Source organism: Engraulis encrasicolus, chromosome 22 (assembly GCF_034702125.1).
Source record: "Engraulis encrasicolus isolate BLACKSEA-1 chromosome 22, IST_EnEncr_1.0, whole genome shotgun sequence".
NCBI classification, from domain to species: Eukaryota; Metazoa; Chordata; class Actinopteri; order Clupeiformes; family Engraulidae; genus Engraulis; species Engraulis encrasicolus.
The window spans coordinates 51,474,413-51,500,941 of record NC_085878.1 but is presented as its reverse complement, the minus strand read 5'-3'; the positions used below and the strand labels follow the sequence as shown (position 1 = coordinate 51,500,941).

At 42.1% G+C, this 26,529-nt stretch overlaps 1 protein-coding gene across 2 annotated transcripts in view; it reads left to right on the top strand.

The window, feature by feature from the left end:
• Positions 1-26,529, top strand: part of htr4 (5-hydroxytryptamine receptor 4) — a 97,987-nt gene that overhangs the window by 49,590 nt on the left and 21,868 nt on the right. For both annotated transcript variants that reach the window (XM_063188680.1, XM_063188682.1), the window contains exons 3-7: positions 9,486-9,611; positions 10,067-10,267; positions 18,843-18,996; positions 25,461-25,702; positions 25,967-26,368. In XM_063188680.1, coding sequence (XP_063044750.1) covers positions 9,486-9,611; positions 10,067-10,267; positions 18,843-18,996; positions 25,461-25,702; positions 25,967-26,368 — 1,125 coding nt within the window. The remainder of the gene's footprint in view (positions 1-9,485; positions 9,612-10,066; positions 10,268-18,842; positions 18,997-25,460; positions 25,703-25,966; positions 26,369-26,529) is intronic.

Sequence of the window (26,529 nt, the reverse complement as noted above, 5' to 3'; positions counted from 1 at the left end):
ATTTTAGGTCAGAGTCAAATAAAACGCCTAGGTATTTGTATGTGGCTGTATGTGGCTACTTGTATATGTGGCTATTTATATGTGGACCACCTCACCTCCCTATCTATTTCTGCCTGATACCCAGAGATATCAGAGTCCTGCATTAAAAGAATTGCTGTGTTACAGCGCTTGTCACAGAGAGGGGACGGTGTTTAAAAATGAGTAAAATCAAGAAAAACACAGGCATTCACACTGTCAGGTAACATATGGACACGCTCCATTGCAATACAAATGAAGCTATACTGCGCTGTCAATAGTATCTGCAATTTCATATTGTCTTCCACTCGCACGATAAATTTGCCCCCAGTTCTGGAGTCCAGTGAATGAAGTGAAGAAACTACTGTATCTCCACACCAGCCAATGCAATTAAATATACTTGCATACAAACACACACACACTCGCGTGCGCGCGCACGCACACACACACACACACACACACACACACACACACACACACACACACACACACACACACACACACACACACACACACACACACACACACACACACACACACACACACACACACACACACACACACACAGCATTTCTCACCTTTATTTACCCGATATCGAGCACAGATGAACAAAGAAACATTTATGCATGATAACCTAAAAATACACACTCTCACACACACACACACACACACACACACACACACACACACACACACACACACACACACACACACACAGACAACGTAAACAAAATGAAAGGGAGCGGGGTGAACAGGCCATGGCCTCATCTAGGTAAATGTGTTTGACAGACCAGATGAGAGTTGTGTGACAATTTATGCATGTGTATGTGTATGTGTGTACAGGACTGTGCCAGTGTGCGGAGAGGGACTATGTGTGTGGGCATGACTGTGTGTCCAGTGTGCACGTGTATGTGTATGTGTGTGCATGTCTGATTATCTGTGTGTGTGTGTGTGTGTGTGTGTGTGTGTGTGTGTGTGTGTGTGTGTGTGTGTGTGTGTGTGTGTGTGTGTGTGTGTGTGTGTGTGTGTGTGTGTGTGTGTGCGTGTGTACTACAAACCCCAACTCCGGTAAAGTTGGGACATTTGGTAAACTGAGAATAAAATCAAAATGCTATCATTTTCAAATCATTCAATAAATTCCTAACACTAACACATATCAAGTGTTAAAACAGAGAAAAAATATTGTTTTAGGGGACATATGTACTCATTTCTAATTTGATAACTGCAACACGTCTCAAATAAGTTGGGACGGGGATCAGTGAAATGTTATAAACATCCAAATAAGATCAAACAAAAAGGAAGAACATTTCAAAATGAATTGTACTGATGTACAATTTGAGTGTCCAGGTATAAGACAATCACAGAGAGGCTGAGTCACTCAGAAATTAAAGATGCAGAGGGAACAATTACCATAGTTATTACATAAAGTTTTGAATTCCCTTGATTTACAGTGATTGAGTGTATATAAGACATATTTTTGTTTGTATAGATTCATAACATCATGAAATATATATTGGCTGTAGTTTCACTCTAGCACTCCGAGAATTACAGCTAGTTAAAACTTGACCATATTAAGGATGCTTCATGTGCAAATGGTAGAGGGGTTTAACATTCCCCTATCCACCCGAGCTCACTTGAAATAGACCCAGAGACATGGGAAACTGTAATTTGCTTACAGAAGTCAGCAGACGTTGCAGAAGTCAATTCTTTTTGAAAATAATAGAGTCTTGCACATCCTGTACTACAGTGAAAATTGACCATGCAACTTGTGTTAGTGCTAACTTCAAAAGTCAGCCTCCATGATGGCATGGGGGTGTAGTAGTACATAGGTTAAGCTGTTCTAACTCACCTGTAGAATTGAATACAGTACTGAATGAAATAAATGTGTTTTAAACAGCATGAAAAGCCACTCGTGCTTTATATTTTGAAGGGAGATCTTCGATTACTGCCACATAGTAAGGACAAATTGCATTCTCTACTATGTTTTAACAGTTTAACTCCAACATAAGGGCCAGCAGGACATAAAATGGCTGGCTTTTGGTCAAGACCTGCCACACTGTAAGCAATACAGAAAGGAAAACATTGCAAAACATGACAAGGAATACACCTACCATTTAAGCTGTTGAAATCATGTCCAAGATAGGAATCAACACTGTTTTTTTATATAAAATCATCTCATCGGTTAATGCTATTAACTGTTAAGTGTTGTCCTTTGTTTTGTTTTTAGTATTTCTCGACATTTTCTGCCTTTTATTGTCCCCGTACCGACTCTTTTGAGACGCATTGGATTTACATATTCATGAATATCCCCAAAAACAATAATTTTGGTCAGTTTTGATGGTTGATATATTTTCTTTGTATCGTTCTCCAACTAATGTCAGACCCAGACTTTTTGAAAAAAGCAGTATTTTGTTATTATTCACAATTAACCTTGCGTCTCAACTTCTATGGAGTTGGGGTTTGTACACCAATCCTACTTTGTGAGGCCAATGCTATCGGAGCACACCCACATGCTGGGGCCGTCGCTCCATGTGGGGCCCAAATCATGGACCCCCCCATGTTTTGACACCTTTTGTTTTGTTGTTACTGATAAAAGTAAAAGTGTAAAAAACATTTCCTCACTGACAGGTTAGGTTAGGTTATAGGGATTGTTTTGTTTTGGGCACAATTTAGCATTCTTTATTGTTAATGTTAATATGAATGGAAGGCCCCCACAAAGATAGGAAGGGCCCCAGAAGGGTATAAAGATTTAAAGGTTGGGCTGCGTGTGTGTGTGTGTGTGTGTGTGTGTGTGTGTGTGTGTGTGTGTGTGTGTGTGTGTGTGTGTGTGTGTGTGTGTGTGTGTGTGTGTGTGTGTGTGTGTGTGTCTGTCTCTGTGTGTCAAATGGATCTTCATCCAAGTCATTTTCAGATTTGGCAAAGCAGCAATTATTAACACAGTGGCAGAAGACAGGACGCTTCAAAACTGACAAATTATTTCCAATGCATTTGATTTATGACTTGAGCAGTGATTGAGCTCGGAATCCACTTGACCTTAGGGGTTCCATTTCACTCTGTGTGTGTGTGTGTGTGCGTGTGCGTGTGTGTGTGTGTGTGTGTGCGCGCGCGTGCGTGCGTGTGTGTGGGCACGCACGCGTGATGGTGGCCAACATGACGTCTGTGCTTTGTCAAACCAAGTGAGAACTCTGCCTCCGCACCCGTTGTAGTTGCTGCCATTAAAGTGGGTGTGTGTGTAAAGCTGTGTTTTTGGAGGAGCATGTGTGTGTTACATGGTAGTGTGTTTCAGTCTTTACAGTAGATAAGCACACTTATTTACCTCCACGGACCATTTGAGATTGGACTACACTGTAAAAATGTTACCATTCCTCAAAGAACCTTCAGTTTTGCTGCTGAAGAAACCTTTTAGGGGTTCTTGCAATTGAAGGTTCCTTGAAGCATGTAAACGCGTGTTACCTGGATGAACCTGTTGACATCTACATTGTCAAGGGCAAAAATTGAATTTTTCTGTTCGTATTGTGAACCAACTTTCAAATTCTTGAAAGCTCAGATTTTCATCGCGAACTCATGTTGGTTTGACATTAGGGGGACTGGCAGGCTTCTCTGTCGGCTTGAACGCAGAAGATTCTTCAGTGACACTTGAAGTACAGTCATATAGAGAGTTTGGGATATGTACAATTGGTATTAAATGTTTTTCATCGTTTGTATTATAGTGTAAAGAAATATTTTTAGAATTGTGTGTGAAGTAGGCCTACCAAGGGGGAAATTGAATGCCACCTGGCCATCCACACGACAAACAAGAAACAGCAGGACAAGACAAACACGAAAATTAAAAAATGAACAAGAACAAAAGAAACAGTCCATCATAAAAGCACAAAAAAATCACTGCAACATTATAAAACCATTGTAATAGTATAATGGCATAACTAGCCTACTATAACTTGAAAAGTGTAGTCTGGCACTGCACTGTTGACAAAGCTGTGGAACCATTGTATCCCCTGCCGCGTCATCGATATGATCAAGATTTGGCACAAACAGAAAAAACATCTAATCAAACACACACGGCAAAGAATACACACTCTCTCTGTCTAAATCCTAAATCTGAGAATAGGGAAAGGTGTGTGTGTGTGTGTGTGTGTGTGTGTGTGTGTGTGTGTGTGTGTGTGTGTGTGTGTGTGTGTGTGTGTGTGTGTACGCACGCACGCACGCACGTGCGTCTCCAACATGGCATACATGCTGAGACCGGAGTTGTGAGCTCCTTCAAACTGATCTAAATTCATGCCGCACACCCATTGTAATTGCCATCATTAACACAAGCAGATTTAGAATGCGTCGAGAAACGATCTTGATAATGTGTGTGTGTGTGTGTGTGTGTGTGTGTCTGTGTCTGTGTGTGTGTGTGTGTGTGTGTCTGTGTCTGTGTGTGTGTGTGTGTGTGTGTGTGTGTGTGTGTGTGTGTGTGTGTGTGTGTGTGTGTGTGTGTGTGTGTGTGTATGTGTATGTGTGTGCGCGCGCGAGCGTGCTTGCTTGTGTGTAAATATAGCCAATTTTTGCCTGGCAAATTGGTTGCTAAGCCATCCCCAATGACTAGCTGCATAAATTCAAACCAAAAACACATACACACAGATAGAGCTTTGCGATTGAAGGACAGGTTTTGTGTTTGAGTAACTCCATGTAAGAAAGGGTGGACCACGGCACTAGACCAATTTGCAGACACACACACACACACCAGTTCTCAGAGTTATGGTTTGTATACAGGCAGAGAGAGTGTGTATACTGTGTAATGAGATTAGGTGTTTTTTTCTGAGTGTACGTGCGTGCCAGCGTGTGCGTGTGCATGTGTGTCTCAGGTGTCCATCTGTGAGTGTTTACTGGGCTGTCCATTAAACCACAGCCCTCAAATCATCCCAGGTGCCCCTGCTGCTGCGGCTACTGCTGCTGCTTCTCGACTATTGAAAATGGTCTCCAGAAGCACACACGGGCACGCAGACACAACACAAAAAAATCAACAGGACACTGAATTTAAGTATGTTGCAACAATTGACATAGACTTTCAATGTAACATAATTTCACGCCATATTTCCTACCCAAGTGAAATAACTGAAAGCTGATGAAATACACTTGGGGGGTTTTCGCATGCACAGTATCTGTTTGTGTAGGCTTGTGTGTCACAAAGACTAGAAGATTCAGATTCTTGTGTATTTATGGATAAGGCACACTCAGATTTGTATAAAAAATAATATAGTTTGTACTGCATGTATGTTTGTATGATGAGGATGTGTGTGTTTGTGTGTGCGTGTGCGTGTGTGTGTGTGTGTGTGTGTCCGTGTGTGTCTGCAATACAGTATGGCATCATAAAAATAAGTAGGGTAACACGCTGAATTGAACCGTCTATCACATTTGTGCACTATGCCTTTGCATATTGACGGCCTGTGACAGGATAGGTTTAGGGATGATTTTGGTCTGGGCACAATTTCGCAACAAATTCACCATTTCTCTTGCTTGTTTCGCTTTTCTTGGCAAAAGGAAAGCAGCAGAAATGCTTTACAGACAGGTTAGGTTTAGGCATTGTTTTGGTCAGGGCACAGCAGAGCATTTTCACATTTAGCAACAGAAATTTGCCGTGGCAACAAGAATTCGGCAACGCGGCGGGAACCTCCTCATGTGACAAAGCTCTTTTCCATGCCGTTGAGGACCACAACTTAACTTGGAATGCACTGGCATAAGATACATATGCCTTTACATGAGGATAGCCTGGTGTGTTTGTTGTGTGTTGTGTGTGTGTGTGTGTGTGTGTGTGTGTGTGTGTGTGTGAGGATAGCCTGGTGTGTTTGTTGTTTGTTGTGTGTGTGTGTGTGTGTGTGTGTGTGTGTGTGTGTGTGTGTGTGTGTGTGTGTGTGTGTGTGTGTGTGTGTGTGTGTGTGTGAGTGTGAGTGTGTGTGATCTGTAAAGATCAGTGAGTGAAAGCGATGCACATTGTTAAGCATATGTGCACTACATTCAGTCTGTTAGGTCATGCAAATTCTTGTGTTGTTTCTTGAGAGCTTCACTGCTAGCTTAGTTATCAACTTACTTAGTTGCAATGCATTTTCCTACTGGCAACATACTAAGTTTCTGACTGTTTAGCAACAATGCTTTTGAGAAACGGGATCCTGGTCAGGTGTGTGTAGGAGCTAAAGAGTGAGTGAAGCCTGTCAGGTGTCATTGGAATAGAGAGCAGCCTAGGCAGGCAGGCAAGCCAGCCTAAACAAGAGTCATGTTTGAGCCACTTCTCTCTCCACCCGACTGACATTAGAAAATAAGCAGTGTGGCCAATAACACCAGCCGTCACACTCCAAATTAGTGTCAGGGAGGGGAGGGCATGCGCTCCGCCAGCCTAATTGCCTGACATCATGTTACAGCCTGCCCACAGCTATGTAAATAAACAAAGCGTCAAAACTATTTCTGACTGGCCACATATGTGAGCCCTTATTCATCCATAGCGCAGTCACTTATCCAGGCTTTGGATGACTCATTTCAACGATCTGCTATATTCTGGCTCAACAGCTCACCTCAGGTTTTTTGGGGGGTCTCTGGAAACACGGGTCATGATCAATGATCTCCCTTCCAATTCTTTCTCCCAAGACTTATTTGACATCTTTGTCATGTGAAGAATTGTTTATGTTTCACTAACAGCAGAACTTGAATATTTTAAATTAAAAATAGAAAGCTATCAAATTCCAATCAGGAATACAGTATCTTACAACTTTACTGTTTTGACTTACTGTGCTTGGCCTATACAGTAAGTATGTAACCCGTGAAGACCCATTTTAAGCTAAGTCTAAGCTGAGCTACACGACTTATCGACCTGATTCTTGGTCGAAGGCCCCCCTTATGACAATTGGTGGAACGTTACTCCTCATGAGAATCACAAATGATGGTCCACCTATGCCTCTTTTCCAGTGAAACGAATTGGTATGCCTCAACTATAGTGAGTTATCTAAACTGCATCCCATTTCCCCAGTAAAATTCAACCTTGTATTAGATGTGAAATATCTCATGCTTTTTACGCTTCCATAAGTGTTTCACTTGTACCTAATTCTACTGCACAGGCCTGCGCCCACTGGCGTCTTTTCCGTGCTCCTCCAACCTTTTCTTCAGTGTGCATGTGAACAGAGAAAAAGAGAGACTTGGGTATTTATGCAGATTCACTGAAGGTGTGTGAACGAAGTTATTTTGGAAAACGGTGGGAAGAAAATGACAGTTTTCCTAGAAAATTCTTCTAGAATTTTACTCCAACAATCTACAGATCCCATAGAACACTTAAAAATCCCGTAAAGTCCTTATGACATTATAATGGAGAACTCAAATTTTTGACAAGTTCCAACTACACTGAACTGCCATCTTTCGAAGAATGAAATTAACATCTTTCTCGACCCTTCTCCTGTTCCTACACACACACACACACACACACACACACACACACACACACACACACACACACACACACACACACACACACACACACACAGCTCACTGGACACCGTTCGCTATTTTCATCCTCAATGGCCCACACGGTTGCTATGGGATTATCAGTTAAATGAGACTTCTGTGATGTTGGCAGAGTCTACTGAAAACTTGTTTTGTTTTTCCTTTTATCTTTCCTTGGCTTGAGTCTGGAGGTTCACAGAGTCAGTCGGGCCTCAGTTCAAATTAGCAACAAGCCCCAATAAAGAGTTTCATTTGGAAGTCCATGGCCAATGTAAGGGACTTTGGCTCTGTTTGTTGCTTTCCGTCTGGCTGCGTGTGTGTTATCAGTCATTGGTAATTTTCTGTGTAACCTTATCCCTCTATTGCATGGCGTTGCCATATGGCAACAAATTCTTTTTTGGGTTTTTTAAAATAGAGTATAACAAATATCCTCCACTTTTCCCATTGTGAGTGAACATGGGACTTTAATTTTGAAATATTTATCAGTTTGAAGACATTACCTTATTAGGAAATCCTGTTTTCCCACCACTTTCATGTGGATGTGCCACACTATGAAGGTCACGTCATAGTGGGAATCTTTACATAGTTAGTTTTCAAACTTCAAGACATATTTTCATTATAATAAAATTCAACATTAATCTAGGATGTGTAAACTTTCATTTTTCATCATTTAATCCAAATATAAAGTTATACTTTATCTATAAAAGGCGAAAATTAATTTGTTGCCATATGGCAACAACATGCATACAGTGACACTCCTTCTATACATGAATCCCAATGGGCTCCCATTGAGTTACATAAGGCAGGGCTCCCATTGAGTTACATAGTGCTCTATTTGCACTTATTATATAATTTTAACTTGAAAACATGAACCTTCTTAATATTATGCTATTTGTATACCTCAATTCATAAGTTGTATGATATAATATTAACAAAGAGATTAATTTTCACATGCATACAGTGACACTCCTTCCAATGGGCTGCCATTGAGTTATGTAGGGCAGGGCTCTCATTGAGTTATTCCTGGTAAAATATGAATACAACTAAATGTATTTTACTTCAAATAAACTATATTGCACATTGTAACATTATAATGTAACAATTGTTTACAATTTCCTTCAATAAGATCATGTTTTTAAAAGAAAATTGATTTCAGCATGTTCATCGAACCCGCGTTGTTGCCATATGGCAACAAATTACCAACTACCTCCCCAACATTTTTTTTTAGATTTTTGTTTAAATTTGTATTATTTAACCACTTTCAAGTCTAAAAAACACATTTAAAAAATATATGATGTTTAAAAGGTTGTTCATGCAATAGGGTAACATCTCTTCATGCGAGATAGCAATGTTGTGTAGAATGCAAACAAAATGAACACCCAAATATCACCAGCTGTCCTGACAAGAAAACCTTGATGTGTTTGGAAATGAATGACAGAATGCTTTAAAAAGGGGATGAGCGACTTGGATGGAGAGTATGCCATAGCTGTTCAGGGGCTGAGGAAGACACTGTTGGGGATGGACATGCAGAAACAAAGAAAAATAATATACTTATGTGTATTCTATATCAACAATGTCAGAAGGAAACATACAGGCGAACAGACACAGAGATGGACAGAAAAATGCTTATTTCTGGCATTGTCCCTCGGTTCTTACATTGCCCCCTTCTTTCACTCTCAAATTGTCTCTTGCTGCCCACCCCCTTATCAACATCAGTATGTGCACAGCATGTCGTCTTTGTAAGTCGTTTTGGATAAAGGTGTCTGCTAAATGTAATGTAATGTTAACTGTATCACCTTTTTACCCTTTCTTTCTCTCTCTCTCTCTCTCTCTCTCTCTCTCTCTCTCTCTCTCTCTCTCTCTCTCTCTCTCTCTCTCTCTCTCTGTCACACACACACACATATTGTCTCCTCCCTTCCTGTTCTTTCTCACCTTCTCCTTCTCTCTTTCTCTTTCTCTTTCTCTTTCTCGTCTACCTCCTTCCCTTCTGTTGACGGCTGCAGCAGCAGTAGTGTGCAGAGTAATGATGAGCGTGTGGCTCTCCTCGTCTTCCTGTCCCTCATCATGCTCATGAGCATACTGGGCAACCTGCTGGTCATGGTGGCTGTGTGCAAGGACCGCCAGCTCAGGTAATAAAATACACTGTGTCTGTGTCTGTATTAAATACATAACTTCCAATCCATTCAAACCGGTTTAAACCAGTTCAATCTGGTTCTAGCTGATTCAAACATGTTTTAACTGGTTCAGGGGTGAATTTCTCATAACCGAAGTTGCTAACTACAGTAGCTACTTTGCTGTTTTCAATGCATTTTCCCATTGGCAACTACCGAAGTTGCTAACAGGCTAACAACTTCTCTTTTGAGAAACTCACCCCTGACCAGCTGAAACTGCTTTAAATCATTCAAATTGGGTTAGACCAGTTCAAGCAGTTCAAATCAGTTCAGGCCATGTGTATTTGTGCACACATGTGCTTGCATGCATGCGTGTCGGTTGTCTGTGCTACTAATACCACAGCCTATCACGATCACAAGAAAATCACTCACCTCATGTGACTCTTCTCCACATATCTCCCCGTCTTCCACAGGAAGATAAAAACCAACTACTTCATCGTGTCGCTGGCCTTTGTGGACCTGTTGGTGTCGGTTCTCGTGATGCCATTTGGTGCCATCGAGCTGATCCACCAAGACTGGATCTTCGGTGAGACCTTCTGCCTGGTGCGCACCTCGCTGGACGTCCTGCTGACAACCGCCTCCATTCTGCACCTCTGCTGCATCTCCCTGGACAGGTGAGACCACAGCCATGGAAGTAAGCGTTGGGCTAATCCCATTGACCTCTGTGTTCCATTTTTACACAAAGATGGTGGCTTATGGAGCCTTTGACACAAATATTGCCATTGATGTAGTATTTCTTTATGTATTTTAATTCATTTTTATGCCATGTAGTCTAGGGAGGTGTTTAAGGACAATGTTAAATGATAAACCTTGCTGAGCTAACGTACAGAAAGTGGATAGTCTAGGTGTAATTTATTTGCTCTTTCATTGGCTGATTGACAGCAACCTCGAGGTTGAACTTAAACTGGTTTGCTACTGATCCATTTTCTTGGAATACCAAGCCCATAACTGCCTCACCACGAGCCTGTAAAATTAAATATAACAAATAATGGCATATTCCAATGACTTAAACATTTAAAATTGAAAAAATAATACCATAGTAGATACAGTACTCACTGTACTGTTGCTCACTGAAACCGTGATGCATATTGCCAAATTGGATCTTTGAAGTAATTAACTAATATTTACTACTATGACCAAAGTAAGTACAATAAGTTTTGCTGTTAATTTCTGGAAATTCAAGATGGAGGACATGGAGAAGATCCACCTTTTCATGTATGAAAATTGCAATTTTCCCAGTCGTTATATATACTTAGAATTTGATGGTGGTGGTAACTATTCATGAAAAAGGTAACATTTGTGAATCAGCAGAATGAATTCTGGAAATAAACTGAAATTTTATGAAGTGCACCTTTAAGCTATTGTATATCACAACAGATATAATCTTCTGTTGTCCACCTGTCATAATAGAGCGGCATTATACAAATATACACATATCTGACTACTACCATATCCTAATACTCCCTAGATAACCAATTAAGGAATTTTGAGCCTCTTGCTCAGACTACTGTGTACAGGCATAACATGATTAGATAAGGAGGCATTTAGATGAGTAGTTTTAGTTTTGTCTAGGAAGGGAAGCTCCATTGGAAGATCAAATTCTGCAAAACCTTCTTAAAGGTTGAGAGGGATGACCTTCCTCTTGCAGCAGCTGACAGCTTGGTCCACAATTAGAGGACAATGATGGCGAACAGTATCGACTGGGATCACCTTGTGTGAGCAGAGGCCAAGGCAAGACAGTGCATGTTGGAGGAACACAGTGTCCTGGTAGGAACACAAGTCTGTAGCCTTCAAAATAAGCCAGAATGGACCCTGGGGGTACCTTTGCAGACAAGGGTCAAGTTTTGTGCTTAATTTGAGCAGACAACGGTGGCCAATGTAAATGGATGAGCCGGATGGAATATGCTCCCTTTCGGGTTGAGTGAACAGGGTACTGCTACAGTATGCGTCAAAAGCATAGTAGTGATATCCCACAGGAAAAATAATCGTAGCATATAGTGCAGATGGTGTCGCCGGCGGGCCTATTCACTATTTGCTGAAAACACTCAACTACATCATAACAACATTGCTATGACATTGCTGAGAGCCTTAAGTAACAGATTAAGACATAGACATTAAAATTTTGGTGACAGTAAGGTTGTAACATAGGTGCTACGCTAAGGGGTTAAAGGTACACTGTGCAGGAAATGGTCAAAAAGGGTATTGCAACTATGTTGCTCATTGAAACTGGAAGTAATAAACTAATGTTTTCTAGTATGGTCAAAAAATGTGGCTAAAAATGGCTATTTCTGGAAATTCAAAATGGCGGATCATGGAGAAGATCCCCCTCTTCAAGCAGAACAAACGGCAAGGTTTTATTTACATAAGGATAAATTGGTCGAGTTCCCATGTAAACATTTTGATAGCTGCCATGGAAGAGGAGAATCTATCATTTTTTCCCACACTGGAAGAAATTTCCCCTGCAAAATAACGGCAGTTACTGGCAATTATATTTACCTGTAATTCTACTGTTATTTCACACCAAACATCAAATACAGCTCAGTGCTGTTTAATGTATCACAGTATATAACACTTTTTCAGCAGCAATTGAACTGTTAAAACAGTACTCTACAGAATTTTCACAGTATTAGTATTGATAAACTAAAAGTGCTCTACAATATTTATACAGTAGTATAGGTAAAATAACAGTATACTTCAGTTAAAAAGTTGAAGATGTACTGTGAGATGACATGCAATTACTGGGTCATAGATGCATTAATGAATATGGCCATGGCAACTTCTCGCCCAACCATCATTCTCCATAACTCTGGTACCCTGGCCATGTTACCTCCCACCCTCCTATCATTCACCATGACTGAAGTGCCTTGAGCATGATACTATGCAGCTACTATGCTTTATTGAGATGCTGGTTTGCAGTGGTCCTTTGAATGTGTGTTGCATGAATACAATTTCAGTGTACGCAGTGTTATGTTACAATGACAATGGGAGTGTGTGAGGTGGGCTTTTTAATGTATCAGCTCTTGGTGAGCCAATGATGACAATAGCATTGGCCAGTCGTAATTTGCACCAAGTAGCATAGCAAACAAGCAGCACTACAAGCTAGCTCTCAAAGCAATGCCTAATTTGCAGCAAGCCCATTATATGCAACAATGCCACAAATTATGCCACACACAGTAAGTGCCACAAAGCAAGCTTTCACAAAGAGGAAAGTATGCAAGCCTGTAAGCTAGCTTGTCGCAATTCCGCCACCACTTCGCTCAAAGAGGGTGGACGCGATTGGTGGGTGCGCGAGTTTAGTGTTGGGCACACATACCTATACAGGTGTGTGGTTGGGCACCTCCATGCATCCAATGCCCGTCTTCCATATATCTTTCTGGTCAATCGTAAGTCAGTCATTAACGTGGCACGTAATTGGCTGAGTAAACTGGTGGCGGAAACGACTCCATCTTTGAAGCTGAAAAATTCGTTCAATTTTGGCTGAATTCACTAGCATTTCCCATTGAAATGACTGGAGGCGGGACTTATTCACTCTCTACAGTTCTTATACTACCTCCATGGTCCAGATTTATATACAGGTGCAAGAGTACCATGTGACCAGAGTCATCAGGCATTTGGCAGGTGAAGGCCATAATTGAATAATGACATAACAGCCCTTAGTACTCAGGTGAGGCCAGACACTGATTAGCAGATTGGTTTATATGGGACTGCTTGTTGCAAGAGTGTTACAAGTTCTTAAAATGTTTCAGCCATTTACACTTTCATCACTATCAAAATGAATGTGCTACTCATACTGTGCTGCATCAATCACTTTTAAAGTATTGTAGTTTCCTTAGAAATTGTCTCATGCTTGATAGTATCGGAGAATCTTTAATCAGTGAGAGTTTTTCAGGTGGTAGCAGCTTGATGGCGACCACGGACAAATGGAGGATGAATGGGTTTCAATGGTGCTGCCCTAAAATAACTTGGTTGCTTCCACAACGGCCAATGCCGCTATTGTCCAGTACTTACTGTTTATGCTCAATACGTGACTCAAAGTAATATTTTCACAGTAGTTGTCTGTTTTTTCAAAAGACAGTAGAATGCTGTTGCTGAATTGCCCTAAATTAACAGCTATTTTTACAGTGTACGTATTTAGTCCATGCACCTGCATTCCCTCAGGTGCATCAAAGGCCCAATTTGAAAAGGTATTTAGGCGAACCTGCTTTCAAATTTGCCACTGGTGATTTCAATGGAAAGCTGGACCAGGTGACATTTCACAAACAGGTGGCACACACACACACACACACACACACACACACACACACACACACACACACACACACACACACACACACAGTCATCACACTTTGGATTGCTGATGTCAGTGCTGTCATGGCAACTGGACATCATCCCACAGAATCTGAGTCACTGGACCCTTTTCATCATGAATCAGTTACTGCATCTTGACAATCTTGACATTTTGTGTGTGTTTGTATGTGTATTTAATTCTGTATCTGTGACTGTTTTCCAGATTGTGTTTGAATGATTGTGTGTGCGTGTGTGTGTGCATGCGTGTGTGTGTGCGTGCAGGCGTGCATGCCTGCATGCCTACCTGTCTGCTTGCCTGTCTGTGTCTTGGGCAGTCTCGGCAGGCGGGTGGTGGAGATGTAGTGTGTGCAAAAAATTGCCATGACAATATATCTTATTGGGCCTCTTTACGATACATGTCGTGACCCCTGTATCTTGTAGCGTATTAGCTACAGATATTTGCAACATCCAACCTAGTGTCTCTGTGTGTGCATATACTCTAAGTCTGTGCTGTGTATGAACCTGTGTCTCTCTCCTTCAACCTCTCTCTCTCTGTCTCTGATCCTATCTTCCACAACATTTTTTCGCCTCCATCTCCTCAGTAGTTCTTTTACATGAAGGAATGGTCCTGCGCAGGCACAAAAAAGCTGTCGGGGTGTCCTGTTCTTTTGTCAGTTCAATGAAAACAGATACTGTTACGTACTGTTTGTCACATTAATACATTTCTGATACTGTTATGTAAACAGATACTAAACAGATTACATTAATAAAATGTTTTCTGTGCACAAATCGGAAGATATCCTCCCCTTCCCCCGCCCCACCATACCCCTCATTGCCCACTCTGCTCCCTCTCTTTTCCTCTCCTCTCCTCTCCTCTCCTCTCCTCTCCTCTCCTCTCCTCTCCCATTATATCCTCCAGGCCTTTCCTATTGTCATTACCCTATACTAAGCTTCTGCATCAGAAGAAATAGCTTGTGTGGGCTGTCAATATTAACGCGTTAATCGCGATTAGATTAATAACATTCTTGATCGCGAATATTTTTTTTTAATCGCGATCACACTTCGCCAGAATCTCCCCACTTCTACCGTCCATATACAACTCCTCTGTTAGTAGTCAGCTTAGCACTGTCTGGGCAGTAACATGGTTGATTATGGCACAGTCTAGCTCAGTGACTTCTACAGTTTGTCACTTACATTTCACAAAACTAATGGGCAAACTGTCAACATAATGGGTATGACATCATAAGTATTATGTCCTTAGTATTGTGTCCAACGTAATTACGTTGTAACAACGTTATAGCCTGACACCTGAAGCCGATCAGGAACACAATCCCTGCCCCCTCGCGTGGAGAGCGCAGCGCCCTTCCACCCTCTCCCCCATTTGAGAGAAATATATCGCCACCTCTTTCGTCTTTATTTGCTGTTTTACTGATTTGTATAACTCTTACAAAGACAGTCAAAACACTGTGACCAGTCTGATTGCCAACGAGTCTAAAATATTAATGTAGTTTTAGGGTTGCCTATGCGTCTTCTCTTCACCGTGCGTTCTCTCCATACGGAGATATGGCCACGTTCGCCGCTGCCATCCACCCAGTAGAAGTCAGAAAGAGGGACAGAATGAGTGTGTGTGTGCTGCTTGGTGAACAGTGTTTGTCTGATCCCAGGATTATTGCGTTTGCGTCCGGATAGGTGCCGCATCACCGGGGGCTGAATGGAGGGAGCGCAAGCTAACAAAGAGTGCTCGTCCGATCATTATCATCCTCGTGAGATAAAAACTGTCCTTCAGAGTCAGAATAGGCAAATAACATGCTCAGAACTTCGTCACGATTCAACTTCTCACTAGCCATGATGAAATAGCTCGCTGATAGTTCGCTGATAACAACACAAACTCAACTCGCACGCCTCGACACAAAGACGCAAAGTGGCTACTTCCGCATTTTGTGGTCGCTTCACAGGTCGCGTCAAAAATACTGAATCAAACAAAGATATCGCAAACCACGCCCACTCAATGCAAAAGCGTGTGCTCAAGTTGGGTCTCCTAAGGGGGCGTTGTCCCCTACTTCTTCTCTTTTTGAGGTGTTTGCGCAAGACATGCGCTACTGCCATTTAAAAATTGGGGAAACTGTGTGGGGCAGTTCTGAAAAATGTAAAACATTGTTACAGCTTTGCAATTATTTGACAGTTATGTGTCAGTTATTGGCAACTACTTGACTAAACTCTTATCCTTATAGGTGAAGAATTACTTTTATGTATGATTTTTTTTAATTAACATTAATGTTTAAGATGATATTGAGTTCTAAGAACTAAGAAGTATTGGAAAAAAATAAATGAATGGCCTGAAAGAAAAAACAAATCAGTCTTTGTCTCGATCCTTGTTTTATGCCAAAGAAGACATAGTGATCAGAAATACTGTGCATTAATGGTTTCAACTATCTTGAATTGCAAACTAACCATTTAAAAAATGTAAAATAAATAACGATTAATCGCGATTAACTTCCATATTTTTATGAGATTAATCGCGATCAAAAAAATTAATCGTTTGACAGCCCTAGTGTCCCTGTGTGCATCTGTGTGCTATCTATGTTTTTTTTTCTGAAAAGGCTAACCCTTGGGCTTGGCCACTTAAATGAAAGAATCACACTTCACACTTCATAACCTTTAGCAAAGCACTGGATGCCACTGGAAAGTAAAATATCATTTTAGGCAAGTTTTTTCCCGTTTTGGGGTACTGTTTTTTAGATAACTGCTTCTACAAGTGCTGGTGATCTTCCTTAGGGGCCTTTGTTATAATAAGAAGTACAGAGTCAAAAATGACACAAACTGTGTTTGCTCAGGGACTACACATTTGAATGTGTGTGCTCAGGGACGACACATGTTTGTGTCGTTTGTTATATGTGTCATATTTGTGTAAGAAAGGATAAATAACAGTGTAATGACAAGGAATTAGTGAAAGAAATATGTTTTGAATCATATTCAAGCCACATTCCTGGTTTGTGATGAGTAATTGGCTACGTAGTCAATTTAAAATAAATCTAAAATAAGAATAATTAATGTGCAGTTTTAACACAAAATGTGTCTGATACAGTAGGCCTATTTAACTGAATAATACACATGGTGTGTCACATTCCACACACTATGTGTTAAAAACCATATTAACACATTGTAGTATGTGTCAAAAAATGGCACATTCCCTCTTAGAGTGTACCAGATAGGATAGTGAAGAGATGACAGGAAATGGCTGGGAGAGAGAGACCCAGCCGCCACAATTGCACCCAGGCTGGACTCGAACCTGGGTGCCTCTTGGCAGTCTTGCCCATATATGGTACAGTGCATTAGCACAGCAGCGCCCCTCCAAGTGCTGGTGTACTGAACCTTGAACAGTACATGCCCTGGGATTTTGTCCCTAAATGCCTTCTGTATCTCAGACAACACATTGAGTCCTGCAGTCCCAGGCTTTTCTCGTCTCAAGGGCACTCACAATGAAGCCACATCCGTGCAGCCTCCTTTCGGTTTGTGCTTACATACTTGAATGTCTCATTCAGCGTTTGGCAAAAGAGTGACGTCTTTGGTGAATGTTGTATTGACAGGCTTATTATTATGTCAAGGGGTGTATGGAGGTTTATGGTGAGGTCAAGGGGGCGTTGGCAAGCTTATGATGAGGTCAAGTGCTCTAAGGGTTGAGAATCACTGTTGTAGAGGGTGTACTGTACATTAGAGGGCTCAACACACAACCCTGAGACGAAGCAGGGCTGAGGGCTGAGGAATGTGATGCCCTATTCTGTGTCTAGGTCCAACTCATATTACTTTTGTTGACTATAAGATATTCAATATTCAAGATTCAAAAAGCTTTATTGTCTAATATGTTGTCATATTAGAAATTTGGCTTTTGATTGATGGCTTCTGTGTGTGTGTGTGTGTGTGTGTGTGTGTGTGTGTGTGTGTGTGTGTGTGTGTGTGTGTGTGTGTGTGTGTGTGTGTGTGTGTGTGTCCAGTCCAGTCCAGTCCAGTAGTGGCAGATGATAGTTTGTGCTCCTGTGCACTATGCCAGAGTCTATGGAAAAGATACGGTGACTGGCGTCATAGATGTAGGAATCTTGAAAGACAGCACGAGATGTCCTGGAGACGCATTTCTTGCAATGTTCAAAAGATGCGTTTATGCCGCTGGTGCATTGTCACAAAAAAACACCGATATCTGGTGTTAAAGTTCAGTCAAGGCAAAATCACACAGACAGTAGGCCTATTCGTGGCATGATAACTGCAACTCACGAATGGTGTAGAATTGCCTGTCCGTCTTTCATCCACCTCGCAAAGTCCGCCTTCATTTGACTTCCCGATCCCGTCCGTTATGGAAATCCTTCCTCCTCGCCTGTTCCCAATTCCTCCATAGGCATGGGTCCTCCATAGTCCTCTTTTCCTTGATTCGCAAGTTGTTGTTGGCATGTTATTAGGCTGTGTTGGTAAGCCTGAGCCGATCGGCAAATGTCCGTTGATGTATATAGAATATAATATATAGAAATATAACCAGGGCTTGACATAGGCCTAACTTTTTGCTCACCGGTCACAGTGATCATTGCTATGAAACATTATACAGTATATGCTACGGAGATATATCATACCCAAGAATAAGTTACCTGCCAAAGTGGTAGTGAGACTAAAATTCTTACTAACCACAGCCAAGTTTTACCCGTTTTTTGGACAGTTGGTTGGTGCCAATGTCAATATAACACTTCTGCAGGTACTAAACCATCTGCACAAGATGACGCTTGTGCAACCTACCGGTAGATTAGGAAACTACCACCCAGTGCTACATATTGGAGCATTGGTACTACATATTATACCTGGTTTTACTTGTTCGCTTAGGCAGTTGAACTGATCACAGAAACAATTTAATTCTTTTTGCAGGTACTATGCTATCTGCTGCCGACCGCTGGTCTACAGGACCAAAATGACGCCGGTCCGTGTAGTGCTCATGATTGGGGGCTGCTGGGTGATCCCCACCGTCATCTCCTTCCTACCCATAATGCAAGGCTGGAACAGCATCGGAATTCATGACTTGGTCAGTTGTATTCTAAATTGTATTGTAAAATATTCTAAAATACCACACTTGAAACTAAAAGTGAATTGTTTGGGGAATACACAGTGTCATGTGTGGCGGGAAATTGGAATAAACCACTTCCCGACTGCCGGTGGTAGCATTATCATATGGGGGTAGCTTGGCACCTCAGGGCCTGGTCTGTTTGCTATCATCAGGGAAACAATGAACTCACAAGTTTATTGACATATTTTGCAGACTGTGTGTCGCACAGTTGAAGCACAGAAGAGGGGTGCTGACTCATGGGTGACAATGACCCATATTTCAATTGCAAATCAATGTTAGAATGGCTTCAGATCAATGCAATACACAGTCATAAGCCCTGACATAAACCCATTTGAGGTGACATGGCATGACCTCAGCAAAGCTAAGAACAGGAAATAGCTGGTTAAGGTTATTGCCGCTAAAAGAGGGTCAACCACCCCTTGAATGCAAGAGTGCAACAGGGTTCCCACACGTCCTGGAAAACCTGGAAAACCTGGAAATTTAGAGATGTGTTTTCAAGTCCTTGAAAGTCCTTGAAATTCACCAAATGTCCTGGAAAAAAAAAATTTGTCCTGGATTTTTTTTTCCTTCAACTTTTTCCCGATTTTGTTTGTGGTATAATTTTTACTCTTCTCCGAGTCTAGACATGACAATTCAATTTATATCCACCTATTGAATACATTATTGTCCACACACACACACACACACACACAGTTTGGTCAGGTTGCCATCTTTGATTGCACTCATACACAGTCATATTCTTTGACTCAGTGTTGCCAAAAGTCGCTAGAAGTTGCTAGTTGGCTTGCTGAAAAGTCGCTAGCTGATATCATGGCGTTATATATCTCTCGAAAACCTGCTTACGGTCATAATAGGCCTACAAATAGGCAGTGCTAGCACTTCCTTACAAAACATTGTACTGGCTATCTTTTTTGGAGATCAGAGCTTTCTCACTAGCCACTTTGAAAGCTAGTTTGATCTTTGGTGTGACAAATCACAGTAGTCGCATCAATTGTTTGTATGCAAGAATATTCCAGAGAAAAAGAAACTGGCAACAAAACTGGCTTGCAGAAAGACAGAAACCACTGGCCACAATGGTTGGTGAGCAAAAAAGTCAAAGTCAAGTCTTGTGGAGAATGCATTTAAATCCAAGTACACTAATTTATTGCGATAAGAGAGAGACTATTAAGGTATTAATGTGACATTAATGTGAGTTTACATTGCACTTTCTTTTAATTCCGAATAAACGATCAGAAAGCATTTCAATTGAACAGAGGCTGCACGTGCTGGGCTTGCGAAATTTGACATAGGGGTGTGGTCGCCAAGCTCCAGCAGATTCCTACTAGTGGGACAGCTGGTGATCTTCAACCGCAACCCAGGTCAATACCTTTGGACAAAGAACATAGAATGGATAAGAACGCTTATTCGCAGGAAATTGCATTGGCCACGGTGTAGTAGGCCTACGGGGGCGTAGCCCGGGGACACTATGCGCAGTGGATGCAAGGCCATGATCTATAAAAATTGTGACACTGGAAACTCCACAATTTGAATTGCATTGTGGGTGCGAGGAGCTGCTGCTTGTTCCGGCCTGGTCACCATAGGATGTCCTGTCATCAATGTTCAGTTTGTGGTTAAATTACAGCTGTCACAAATTCACTATGTCCTATGATCTGTTCCACACTCCAGCCCTGGCGGTAGTGGCTTTGCCAGTACTCAGCAAATAACGTAACAATTGGATAAGAAGTATCACTCAATGGAAAATGCATTGGGTTAGGTGTAGTCCGAGGACATTGCTTAAAGACACTGTGCTCATGGTCAGTGGATGCAACGCCATAATGGATAAAATCTGAACTCTGTAACTTCGCAAAATTGGTCAAGAGAGGAGATCCAGTTCTCAGTGTCGTCAATCCCTCGTATCACTAGTCTCCTTTGTACTAACTGCAGAAGAAGAAAGTGACTCTCCTTGCGGCCATGCCATACTATGCTCTTATGACGTCTTTGGACGTACCCTCTTCCCTAACACACTGTACTCATTCATTACAACTCATTTCAACTAGGGATGTACGATGTATCGGCCAGATGTATCGGTATCGGCCGATATTTGACATTTCTCAACACATCGGACATCGGTCCGATGGGTAAAACTGGGCTGATGTTAACGCCGATGTTTTTTTTTTATATGATACGGTTCTAATAGATTGGACTTGACGGTGACTTTCATTGTTTGTCTTCTAGTTTTTATCACATGGAGTTAAAAAGTGTTTTTGGAAATAAGAGGACATTCAAAAAATCTCTGTATTATGTCATCTCTGTAAAAAAAGAAAAAGAAAAGAAAAACATCGGTATCGGTTAATATCGGTTATCGGCCAAAACCGCAATATCAATATCGGATGTCGGTATCGGCCGAAATTTTTGACATCTTGCATCCCTAATTTCAAGCTTAAAGTCACATTGTCTCTAAAATGCATTGTGTGTCGCTGTGTATGTCCAAATTGTGGGTCCGACGGATGAAATATCCGTCCTGAATTATCCAAAAATAGTCCTGGAAATGTCCTGGAAATATCCTGGAAAATGATTTTTGAAAAAGAGTGGGAACCCTGGTGCAATTACTTCTTCCTCACTGTCCTGTGAATGTTTACATCGTATGGCCAACAAAAATATGATAACATGACATTGTTTGGGTGGTATTAGTTAAAACAGACCAAGATCAGACCATATTTTATGACCAATTTAGACTGAAACGTAAGAAAGGGTGAACTAACTTTTTCCTCCCTCTGTATAATTTACACTATATAAGCCTAATCATACTGAGATGACAAGCACTCTCTTCAGTGCAGACATTAAAGGGATATACTGTGTATCACAGTAGGCTATTTACAGACAGGTATAGTATACAAACAGGGGATATTTTCTCTCTATCTCTAAAAATCTTAATTAAAAAATGCCAATGGGATGAGGAATGATTTTAAGGCAAGCATTTACACGTTTCATTCGAATTGGGTGTAACAACATTAACCCATTAAATATCAAAAATATTAAATTCCCATTGCAGAATATTAAATTCACATTTACCTTTAAGCACAGCAATCAACTTCAATCCCGGACGAAAGTCCCCACGTGTAGCAACCCTGCTGGAACTACAATAACACTTCAGGTCTAGGGATACGTCACTCACTTTTAGCGGAGGTCCGGGGTAACCTGCATTGTTTAACGATGACTGCTGATTATTCTACTCTTGAGCCCCCACTCTGAATTACATCTCAGAGATACTTTTAACATATTCACAACTGGGGCTGTCACACTCCATCTGTCGGTGGATCCTGGACTTTCTGACAGGCCGCTCCCAGAGGGTAAGAGCTGGCTCCCACCTGTCCTCAGCCATAAACACCAGCACAGGGTCCCCCCAAGGTTGTGTGCTAAGCCCACTCCTGTACACCCTATACACTCACGACTAGGAGAACAACCTGTTCCTAAACATCACAAAAACAAAGGAGTTGATAGTGGACTACAGGAGGACAAAGGATAACATTCAACCGCTGGTCATCGATGGGGCCTGTTTGAAGAGGGTCTCTGATTTCCGCTTCCTGGGCGTGCATCTGAGCGACGACCTTACTTGGAACACCAACACCACTGCCACCATCAAGAAGGCACAACAGAGACTGTACTTCCTTAGGGTCTTACGGGCTAACCATCTACCCCAAAGTCTACTGGTGGCCTTCTACCGGAGCTCCATAGAGAGCATCCTAACATACTGTTTATGTGTGTGGTATTCCAGCTGCACACAGGCCCGTTGCGTTAAGGTACGCAATGTAGGCAGTTGCCTAGGGCCCCCGAGTAGGTGGGGCCCCCAAGGACGACAGGTTATGGACCCAACAGCAACGACGATTTGAAATAGCTTTATAATAAGGCAATGCCATCTTTATGAAGGGCTCTGCTGCGAGGGAAGCAACAGCGCCTCCCTAATGCCCCCTGCTCGAGGGGGGCCCCCTTCCAATAGGTTTGCATCAGCGACAGCGACGTGAAAATGTCAATTGCCAAAAGGTGCAACGACAAATGTAGTCAAAGTACCCCCATCTCGAGGGGGCCCCCCTTCCAATTTGTTCAACCGTCAAATCCAGCGCAAATACAAATTGAAGATGCAGCTACATAATCTCTCACTGGATGTTGCGCAGCAGACGCCAGTTTATATTACATTTTTGGCTCAAGACAGTTGCTTTTAAAATAAAAGTTAATCTTGAAGGCGACATATTAGGCTACTCTCTGTACTGCAACCAAACTGTCCCAGGCCAGTTGACATCGCACAGACAGCGAGATGCTACAGTGTTATGTTTTCAAAAACATCCGTGAAGCATTATCCATGTGCTGTAACAAGCACTGGGCAAACGTCGATTGTTCAATAACGCACCTTTTTTCGACACGGAACTGTTTTGAATGTGGACAAACGCAAGAAGAAACGAATGAACAATGTGCATATGCATATGCATATGACCAATATTTCGGATAACACGAGTCACACAAGTGCGCTGGGATAGCTTGTAGCCCACTTTCTTGCTATTATATGGATTACACATTGGAATTTGGGAACTTGGTTGGGATACATTCTGCGGTCAAGACAACTCAAGGTAAGGGCACCGGGGTATTGGTCCCCTATAATTGACACAGCTGTGTCAACCACGGAGTAACGTAGGTGGTTGTTCAGTGATCCTTGGTCGCTACAGAGTAGCCTATTTGTGTGTGCTGCGGTATTACTAACAACACAAACATTTGGATTGTATTTTCAAATGCGTGGTGGATGCAATACGAAAAAAAATCTCGTCGGGGAGACCCCCCCTGGCTTGGTTAGAATTCTTGCTACCAATATCACATCCCCCCAAACCCCCCACTGTGCCTGCTTATTCGTTTTTCAGCCTTGAGTTTCTGGACTAGGCCTATTGTTTTATGAGTCAATAGTTGGTTTTGCACAAATGGAGCACCCTTGGTTAGATTTTAAAAGTGGTTGGAAAGATTAAACCTTTCTTTATTTGTGATTGGCAATGCAGATCATGATTTTCGTGGTGGGGTCAAAAAATCTGATTGGGCCATAGGCATACTCTCATGTGAGACAGGCCAGGTTAAACTGAACATTCAATTAGCCTACTTCATGAGCGGAGCCTACGCCCAGGTCTTTCTTCATAAAGTTTCATAAAATGAACTGTAGGGACTAGTTATCATAGATTGCATTTCCTCACAGGAAATGCTGGTGTATGCTTGCTGTTTATGCATTCATTGCCCTTCATGCATGTGTTGCCCTGCCACAACACTCTCTATAAGGTGACTTCTTGTTTGTTCCATTAGATTTCTATGGTTTCTGTGACATTGTGTTGTAATGGTAGGCTATGTGACAATGACTGAAGTGCCATCCAAAAATTGTCTGGCCCCTCCGAAACCCGAAACAGAAGTTCTGGCGCCGTGGCTACCCTGTTAGGTGCCCCCCCCCCCTACAAAAAAAAACTTAGGGCCCCGACAACTCCTTTGCCTAGGGCCCCCAAAATCCTAGAAACGGGCCTGGCTGCACAGCAGCGGACAAAAGAGCTCTTCAGAGAGTGGTCAGCACAGCTCAGAAGATCACCAGCTGTCCAGTGCCCTCTTTAGAGGAGTTGTTCTCCTGTCGCTGTCTGAAGAAAGCTAAGCAAATCATCAGAGACCCCTACCATACTGGACATAAACTGTTTGAGCTGCTGCCATCTGGCAGGCATTATAGGGCTCTGGGTACAAAACCAACAGGCTAAAATACAGTTTTTATCCCAAAGCAATCTGCACACTTAATTTTGCACAGCTGACTTTTTAAAATCTTAATTATTTTTACACAGAATATATATAGGTTTCTTTGTTGATTTTTAAGCACCGTGAGCATCTGCACTTAACCAATTTCGTTGTACCTGTACAATGACAATTAAGTTTTATTCATTCATAAATGCCTTTAAACTGTATGAATTGGGTCAAAAGATATCCTTCTATAAGCTTTAAAAAAAATAACTGACCAGATTTTTGTCTCATGCCACCTGACTAAGTAAGCCTACTCTACTCCCAAATGTTGTTTCTGTCACACATAAAAGCTCAATAGGATTTAGATCAGGGTGTTGTGATGGCCTTTTAAGTGGGTTTGGTGGTATGAAAGTGCATAATATTACATACTGTTGTTGCTTTGATTACATTACATTAAAGTAGCCATTGCACCACTTGAACGCTGTAATAGACACTGAAGAAAAACTTAACCGCCATAGTACTACACCACTATGACACATGTTGTGCACTTGGCCTTTAGTAATACATTATAGTTTGGTCATTGTCATTCTGGTAACAGCTTATTTATAACAGGGAACATGTCTTAAGGGGTTAGTCAGTGTAACAGGGACAGTAGAATTAAGTGTGTCCTTGTTTGTTTGTTTCCATACTGAGAGCAGATCGAACAGCGAAGGATCGTGTCCAACAACAGCACAGCATGTGTCTTCATGGTGAACAAGCCCTACGCCATCACCTGCTCTGTGGTGGCCTTCTATATTCCGCTGGGCCTGATGGTGTTGGCCTACCAGCGCATCTATGTGACGGCGCGGGAGCATGCGCGGCAGATCGGCGCCCTCCAGAGGGCCGGGGGAGCCGTGGCACCACTGTCCTCCTCCTCCTCTGGCCATGTGCCACACGGCATGTCAGTCTTTGTATTCCTTTAATGTTTTCCTTTTAATCGGATGCAGAGTTCTGATTCATGATTATCTAAGAGAAAAGATTCAAGATTATCTTTGAGAAAATAAAGAAGATATTTTATTTTTTCCAAAATATACATTATTTTTCTAGGTCTTAAAGTCCTAGCTAACTGTCTACATTTGGTGTAAAAAGTAAAAAAAAAATGTCTGATACTGTAAATTCCTTTATAGTGCTCCATTTCTCCTCTTCCCTCTGTTTCTTAAAGCAGCAGTGCCGACCACCAGCGTAACAACAACCGCATGCGCACGGAAACCAAGGCGGCCAAGACTCTGTGCATTATTATGGGCTGTTTCTGCCTGTGCTGGGCACCATTTTTTGTCACCAACGTGGTAGACCCTTTTATCGACTACACGGTCCCCGAGAAGCTGTGGGCGGCGTGCCTTTGGCTGGGCTACATCAACTCCATGCTGAATCCCATCCTCTACGCCTTCCTCAACAAGTCCTTCCGGCGCGCCTTCCTCACCATCCTCTGCTGCGGTCACTATAAGCGGTATATGAAGCGGCGGCAGCGGAGGCGGCCTTCGCTCATCCTCGGTGGGGGTGGTGGCCCACCACGCACAACGTCCTATGCCGCCACTACACAGATCAACGGCTCCATGCACATGCTGAAGTATGTTCAAGCACACACACGCACACACACACACACACACACACACACACGCACACACACACACACACACACACAGAGACAAGGCGCTAGGCACACAAAGTGCTAGGCACTTTGTCAGAACTGGTGTCCGGAGGCCCTCACTGTGAGGGGAGTACTACGTA